The sequence below is a fragment of the Staurois parvus genome, unplaced genomic scaffold, assembly GCF_062004578.1.
Source record: "Staurois parvus isolate SC_StPar_1 unplaced genomic scaffold, SC_StPar_1.0 ptg000746l, whole genome shotgun sequence".
Classification (NCBI taxonomy): Eukaryota; Metazoa; Chordata; class Amphibia; order Anura; family Ranidae; genus Staurois; species Staurois parvus.
In genome coordinates this window covers 5,357,765-5,366,501 of record NW_028318542.1, presented here as the reverse complement: position 1 = coordinate 5,366,501, position 8,737 = coordinate 5,357,765, and the positions used below count along the sequence as shown (strand labels likewise).

General features: G+C 41.8%; 1 protein-coding gene across 2 annotated transcripts in view; it reads left to right on the top strand.

Annotated features, from left to right (window-relative positions):
- The first annotated feature begins 260 nt into the window (after window positions 1-260).
- Window positions 261-8,737, top strand: part of LOC149445149 (cytochrome P450 2F2-like) — a 29,227-nt gene continuing 20,750 nt past the window's right edge. Inside the window, exon 1 of one of the 2 annotated variants that reach the window (XM_089654207.1) lies at window positions 261-482. In XM_089654207.1, the coding sequence (XP_089510333.1) occupies window positions 303-482 (180 nt within the window). In that variant the 5' untranslated portion in view covers window positions 261-302. The remainder of the gene's footprint in view (window positions 483-8,737) is intronic. The other variant, XM_089654206.1, reaches the window with a different exon arrangement.

Genomic DNA, 8,737 nt, shown 5'->3' with positions numbered 1-8,737 from the left:
TATATTTATCAAATTATTATTATTATTATTATTATTATTATTTAATTCATGAAATAATGAAAGTGTATTTTCCTAGTGTTTTAGATTCCTGTATCACGCATCCTATAGCATGGAATACTTTTTGCTCAGCTGTTATTTATTACCATACCATGAGCATACTGTTCTGTCCAATGTCAAAGGTTGTGGAATCTTAAATTACATTCCTCAACATGGGAGGAGTTGTTTGGGAGAAAAACCTTCTACAGAGTGGAGGAAAAGCCAGTTCAACATAGAATATTCTCAGATCAGTAAATGCTGCAGACATGTCAGACTTTCAGAATGTAACGGCTGTGTTGGTAGGCGTTGTCTCTTTTATTATTGTTCTGTTTTACGGGAAGTTCTTGTGGAGGAGAAGTAAAATGCCCTCTGGCCCATTCCCTCTACCTATACTGGGCAATTATCTGCGGCTTTACTCTGATGGATTGCTGCCAAACCTGATAAAGGTGAGTGTCATGTTAAAGCTTACTCCAGGCAAGGTCTTATGGAGGAGAAGTAAAATGCCCCCTGGCCCATTCCTACTACCTATAATGGGCAATTATCTGCGGCTTTACTCTGATGGATTACTGCCAAACCTGGTAAAGGTCAGTGTCACGTCAAAGGTTACCCCAGGCAAGGTCTTATGGAGGAGAAGTAAAATGCCCCCTGGCCCATTACCACTACCTATACTAGGCAATTATCTGCGGCTTTACTGATGGATTACTACCAAAGGTAGACATCGCAGACACTTTTTTAACCTTTTTACTGCCAGAAACATTTTTTCATTTTGCACACACATACTAAAAATGCACGTTTTGTACGTGAAAACAACATTTAAACCCTAAAACATATTTTTTTCTGAAAGCAGAGACTACTCATAACTGTCATTTTTTTTATGTCTTGCAACATTTGCTCTATTGTTATTCAAATCTATGTTTTCAGTGTGAAATACTTGCCATTTTTAGTGTACGTACATACAATATCATAACCAATTTTTGGTAAAATGTTAACTCCTTGCATGCCAAGGTCCATTTATTAAAGTCCTGGCATTTAAAGGATTAAAATGAGCTCACTGCTGCTCCTGTAGTCTTCATCTTGGTATTGTTTTTTTTAAGCCTACTCTGTGCTGTCATGTAAGAGCGGTCTGGGTGGCTGTAGAGTTACCTGATCACTTTTACAGTAACAAGAAACTACTGTCCCCTTCCCTCCGGTTCCTGCTGCAGTGCTACCCAGGTTCTTCTGTTCCTCCAGGAGACCAAGCACAGTGATAAAATGCACCAACATGTTGTGCAGAAGGAGATCAAGAAACATCCATTCCTCAATCTGCTCTGCAATGGATGAACTCAGAATCAAATTGTTCTATATGCACTTCCACCTGGCAGTACTAGGGTCATTGGTTCGAATCCCAGCCACGGCACCACCTGCCTGGAGTTTCCATGTTCTCCCTGTGACTGTGTGGGTTTCCTCTGGGTACTCCGGTTTCCTCCCACACTCCAAAGACATGCTGGTAGGTGAATTGGCTCCTGTCTAAATTGTCCCTAGTATGTGTATATATGAATGTGAGTTAGGGACCTTAGATTGTACACCCCTTGAGGGTTAGGGACTGATGTGAAAGTACAATATATATGTAAAGTGCTGTGTAAATTTACGGTGCTATACAAGTATCTGAAATAAATAAATATATCACTTGCAGGTGCAGTGCTATCCTTCTTCAGATATCGTAGCCCAGAGAAGCAGCTAATCAAGAATAATCTGTTCTTTATTTGCTGCCGTGTTCGAAAGGGAAAACATTGTGGGTGTCCATAAAGAGCACCTGTCACCAGCCCATGCTGAGTGTTAGAAATTTTAAATTACAATAACAAACAAAAATGTAAAAAAATGCAACAGCACCCCCATCGCCCCACACATACAAACACACAGGAGACACGTGTATGACAACATCAATTGCACCACACATGTAATGTATTGCTGTGAATGTCAGAATGAGAGCAATAATTCTAGGACCATAATTCATGGGTATCTCTAGACTGATAACTTGTAAGGCCTCATGCACACTGGACGTTTTTCCAGCTGCTTTTTTTTGGCTATTGGTTGTTTTTTTCTACAACCAATATACTCCCCGGCAGGGGCGGACTGACAACTCATGGGGCCCCAGGGCAATAGGGGATCATGGGACCCCTGTGTCCTTGCCCAAACTCAAAAGAGCCTATGAAAAAGGTACCAGGGGCATCTCATGGGGCCACCTACTGACTGCCCGAGTTTCCAAATGGTCAGTCCGCCCCTGCTCCCCAGTATGGTGTCCTATGTGTCCATGCTTTAGGTTTTCTTAGCCAAAGTTTTATTTATTTATTTTAACGCTAAAAAAGCTAATGCAGAAAAATGTGGGAAAACGCAGAGTTACGCATTTAAACGCTAATGTAAAACTGCTATAAACCGCTGAAACACTCACATTTTTAACGCAACTTTACACAGCTAACGCTACCAGCATTATTAAAACGCCCCGTGTGCATGGGGACTACAGGATTTTAAAGCATCTCCTATAGGTAATTTTGGGTACCATAGTTTTTTGCCATTCCTATTTCTGAGGCTGACATGTTTCTCAATACTCAACACAGAACCATCTTTTTATTTGCATCCTATTAGGAAAATGGTATTATGTTGTGTATGAGTGTATCAAAATTAGTTTTTGTGTATTTAATCCTAAAAATATGAGTTTGATACAGTTTCACAAATATTGTCCGAAATAAAAAAATGAATCTGCCACCATTTTATTCTACAGGATCTCTGCTTTCATAAAATATATAATTGTTGAAGAGTTTAAGGTAACTTCCAGCAAACAATGCAGATTTTAACATGTTTTCAGAAAATTTCAAAACAACCCCAGTTGAATGTGATTGAAGATGAGGTTGTGTTATAGTAAAGAGATGCCTTATATCTTGCTCCTCAAAATTGTATGTGCCTGCAAAGAACTACGGTACTAAAAATTGCTCATATATGTGTTGGCATGGGGTCTTTTAAATGTTTGGGGGGGGAGGTAATGTATTTTATTAAACTTTAACTTTTAAACTTTTTTTCTTTATTACTATTACAAGGGGGCTGATAAGCAACATACGGAAAAGCATATTGCAGGTGACAGGTTCTCTTTAAGGTGACATCAGGGGCTTTTGGAGAGCAAAGAGAAGCATACTGGTGGATGTTGTATATGTCAGTCAGGTATGATTTTATATGCTCTGTGAAGTTTCAATCACATGAGTGCACTGTTTTTATCATTTTAACTGCTTCCCACCCAGGCCATTGTAAAATGACACATGAGTGGGAGCCCTATTGTTCTGGGAGAATGTCATATGATGTCCTCCCCAGAACACGCCTTGCGTAAGCCTGCTGAACCACGCTCTGGCACGATTTGTCACCCACTGTGTCCAGCGGACACAGCAGATGACTGTTCAGTGTGCCAGCCCACTGTTGGTACCATGTGTTTGCTGTGACCAATCACAGTAATTCACATGACAATTGTAAACAATGAATGGCTTCTGATTCATGCCATTCATTATGTACAATTGTGTTGCTAGCTGTGAGTAGTCACAGCAGGGGACTGACCATTTGGAAACTCGGGCACTGCCCGAGGGCCCGGGGTCAGTAGGGGGCTCCATGAAATGCCCCTGGTACCTTTTTCATAGGCTTTTTTGAGTTTGGGGCCCCATGAGTTGTCAGTCTGCCCCTGAGTCACAGTGATCACATGGTACAGGGTCAATCACAGCTCATCTGTACTATGTGATTAGCTGTGGCCAAACACAACTAATCACAACAATACACACTGAATTAATCTATTTCATTCAGTAAAAATGCTTGCTTATAGCAATGAATTTCAATGCTATAAGCAATCATGGTGTGTAAGAAAAAATCCTGATCAGCTCTCCAGAGTAGTACAATGTTATTATGGTAACACTGTATTAGTCTGGTCACAGGACATTAAAAAAACAGAAAAGAAGAAAGAAAATATATTAAAAAATCAGTATCCCTGCTCACTGCCACACCAGTTATATGATGATGCAGTACTGTACTGGTGACTAGCGTGTAACAAAAAAAGTGAAGAAATCTATTCTTGTAAATGTCTTTATTTTCCAAAAAATGTGAAAAAAATTACAACTTCAAAAAATATGCCATACCGCTTACTAAATACCTTGGACTGTCCTCTGTACAAAAATAGGTCATTTGGGGGGGATATTTCTACTTTTCTGGCATTTTAGGGCCTCAAGAAATGAGATTAGCCATCAGTACATCGGGATTGATCGATTTTCAGATATATATACCATAGTTTGTGGACTCTATAACTTTCCAACAGACTAAATAATGCACTGATTTGAGTTATTTTACCAAAGAAATGTAGCAGAATACATTATGTCCTAAATTTATTAAGAAAGTTTATTTATTTGCAAAACTGTATAACAGAAACAAAGAAAATCTAGGTTTTTTTCAAAAATGTTTGGCTTTTTTTTTTAAGTCCATCTGTATGCATTCTCCCTGTATCCTCCTAAGGGGACCCATGTACATGCTTATTAACTAGTTGCCAGTTAATACTGAATAGATCCAGAGAATAAAAATGATCTACAATTTAAAAACATCTAGCCAGGGGCGGACTGACCATTTGGAAACTTGGGCACTGCCCGAGGGCCTGGGGTCAGTAGGGGGCCCCATGAGATGCCCCTTGTAACAAACTAGCTCATCAGAGCTGGAAGCGGAGTTCTTCTTTTTCTTGTTCCTTCTGTTATTTGAGGTATTCCTGGATCATTCCTCACATCCCCCCTTTCCAGTCCTGAGAGACCAATGTTATCTCCTGACAGATGGTGGGGGTCAGCCCAGGAGAAACATTCCTGGTGGGGCCAGCAGTCTGGGGAAACTGTCACCTTTCTCACCTACGTCTGATAAGGCCGCATTTCTTAGAGGGCTGGGAAGCATTGACCCAAAACGGTGTAAGCCCACACATTATCAAACTGACCAGAGTAATTGCACATTCCTCAGGTCAAATGTATGTTTCATGTCATGTATTATGAAGCTGTAGTTTAAGTCAGTTTCCCACTGACCACTCCCAAAACGTGTAGTAAGAGCCCCCCTCCCCTTTGAGAGGGACTTTTAAGAAGAGACAAGTGAGTTAGAGCTTGATACACACACACAGAGATCTCCCAGCAACACCGTAACAAAAGGAGATCAAGAAATCACCCTGTTCTACAACTTGGATCTGCAAACCCAGGCATATGGGCAAGTAACTTAACCCTATAATCTTCTTCCTAATTATCTCTTTGCTGTGTCTTTATATATATATTTTTGTGACATCTCTTTGTAAATATTTTATCGCACCTGTTTTGACCCTTTTAGTAATAAATCTTTCTTTCTGAAAGTGTTAAACTGTTTCTAAGCGCTTACTTGCAATTCACGAATCCCTGCCTTTGAAGAGACGCTACTGTTTGGTATATCTCTGTATAACAGGTCCGCGGGCCGTGCTATATAGATCAATATTTCAATCATTATAGTGTATATTTGATAACAGGAGTTTCCAAGTCTCCGACAAAAGTGGTGGTGGCAGTAGAGGGTTAGTTGCGTAATTAACCCGACCCAGTAACAAGCGCATTTAGGCTGCAGGCACCGATTGTAGTCCATTAGCTGGGCAATCGCTGTGCTGGGCACAGCTGAGTGTGGCCTTGTTACGCGTGTCACACCGCGGTTTTAGATCGGCCGGTCCTTCGGTCACGAGTTTGGTGAGAAGGTCTGGGGTCTGACACCGTGGGCGTGACGTATTACTGTTAGTCGCGGTCGTGCGATTGTCGCCTGTTGGTGGCAGCGATCGTGGATCCATGACACCCCTGGTACCTTTTTCATAGGCTTTTTTAAGTTTGGGCAAGGACACAGGGGCCCCATGATCCCCTATTGCCCGGGGGTCCCATGAGTTTTCAGCCCGCCCCTGCATCTAGCTCGGAAGACAGTTCTTTGGATTTGGGTATGGCTTTCACAAGACACCTTGAAAGTCCTTATTTAGACTTTTAGGACAAACTATCCAGCATGTAAACCCACCTAGTTTCTAATCTTTACAAAGCAGCCTAGTGTTAAAGTGTTCTTTCAGATGAATTAATCATGCAGTTCATGTCAAGTTTAGTCTGGAAGGAAAGGTTTCAATGACCTCTGATCAAAAAAAAGAGTTAAAGCCAAACTGAAGTAAAGCTGAGCTAATATACCCAGAAGAGCCTGAGGAAGTGGGAGAGGATACCCACGAAACACATCACAATAATTGCATTTCTCCCCCTGAGTGGATCCTAACTTCCTACCAGTGTCCCCTCTATTGTATTTCTGCCAATTTTGGAGTGTCTCAAGGCTCACCGTCACCCCATCCAAGTTAAACCAGCAAATAAACTGCAAAAATACATGCACAGCTTGCTTTCTGACTTGTGTGACTGTGAACTACTGTGTGCCTGGCTGCCATGTGCCTACCAGGGAACACAACGTGGGATAATACAGGCAGTCCAATCTGGGGTCTGTGTTACACCAGCTATCTTCTGTTAAGCCCCTCTCCCTTATGGAATAGATATGAATAGAAGAGTCATTTGTAGTCTAAATCTCCACTCCACCAGTCAGGTACCACTGGCTAATGATTTTTGCTTGACTGCTGGCTATTCATCTGCATTGTTCCCATTGGTTCTGCTGCTACCCATGTACTATACCTGGCCTGCTCTTGACCTCAAAATCATCTGTTTTTCAGCAGCTGGACATTGCAATTAGCAATCAATCAATAACCATTGTTCGTGTGCTGTTTTAAACCTTTAAAAGCAAAAACCTTAAAGCAGAACTCTGGGCAAAAACTTCTTTACGTGTCCTTGTTGCTGATTTCCTACCTTCACGAAATATGTCTTCCATCTTCTGGTTCTGGTAGTTGCTCTGAAATAGCCTATTCATTTTCAAATCAAACCATTATTCTCTTTGGTTTCCTGTTTGTAAGACTGGTGACTGCTATGATTCCTATTCTCCAGCCACTGGTCTTGGCACATCCCTTCTGTAGTTCTTTCTCCAGGAAGCAGTGATGTACTTTATCCCCACTTACCGTGGTGGGCGGACTGATACTCTCAGACACATTCAACATATACAGGTCTAGTGTACCCGCCCACATTCACTACAATTCCCAGTGGTTGATGGGATCTGTAGTTTCCTTTTACTGCAAAGAGAGAGGAGAGGATATGATGTCATCCCTGATGTTACACCTCCTCCTTGGCAGAACAGTATTATCTTTTGAATTACAGAGATGAGGTCATGAAAATTCAATTAGACTTCCCTACTAAATGGTAAGGATCATCAAAATTACATTATTAATTAAATTAACTGTTTAGTGTTTCGTGTAGGGGGAGTGTACTAAGAGGTGATTTTTTTGCCTATCCTGTTCTACTTTAAAGTTGAAAATTCAGGTATGATTTCTGTATATTATAATTACATTTCTCCAGCTCCATATCTCATCCAAAATAACACAAATATTCCTGCGCTTGTGGGTGAACTCGATATGGTTATGGATCCATTCTGAAGATCCTGGATGGTGCATGCCTTGCTGCCCTCAAAGGACTGGGGGAGTCCAAACACTGGATACAAAGAAAACAAACAGAGGGCAGTGATCATACCTGACTGATCACTGCGGAACTGCAAATCACTGTAGTAGATGATGAATACAGTGATTGCATCAGTCTACCGAATGCATGACAAAGTGTCATTCTGAATGGTAACCAAGGGGAAGATTGCTCACTTGACACTCCGACCATTCACAGAAAGACTTATATCCTCTGATTGGACAGAATGGAGAGGTGGGGTGTTTATGTCACAATTTCCACCTCATCCAATCAAAGAATGCTTTGTATTTATTAAAAAATACAAGGCTTTCTGTAAATGGTGGCAGTGCTGAGCAAGCAAATCCCTGTGGTTACTAGGCAGAAGGGCAGCACTCAGTATTAGGTCTGGAAGGTTGCTGCTATCACTTAAGCAGCCATAATTACTGCAGTGGTTTGCTTGTGGGGAGGTGCAGCGTGGTGTGGTGACAGTGAACACACAGAGCCCGGTTGGAGAAATAACACACATTTCAGTGCTGATAGTGATATGGATTAGGAGAGATGCCGACAGCGTCAGTTGCAGAAGGTGAAGTGTGGCCTGGCCAATCCAGTCTCAAGTGGGGATGCTTCTTTCTGGGGTAGCAAGTCCCTAGCCTGTCCCTCCTTGTCTGGAACCTTTCCCTACCGCTAGTGACTTTCCCTAACAAGTGGGATCTCTCTCCCTACACTAGCCACTCGCAAAATGCATGCATAAACCCAGGGGCAGAGACTTAAACACACCCTGCTGACCCAAAATGGCCACCAAGGGTCACATGGCTTGCAGCATAGCCAACTGGAAAGCTGATCAAATGACCCAGGAAGCCATAGGGAAACTATGTTTCCCCTTGACTTCCTCTCCAGGCTGTGGCACCACTCGGTTGAGTGTCACCTACAGTGGAGGAAATAGACTGCACCTACCTACATGCAACTCACTCAGAGATTGGTCAAGTGTGAGATATGCATATTTACATTGGTCCAAGATGGGTGCTTGTAACTATGCTAAAAACATTATACATAAACTTCAGCTTTAAAGGTTACAATTCAATACTGACCACCATTACTCCAAGCACTTCCTTATCAATAAAGCCCAAAATGATGTTTCTCTGGGA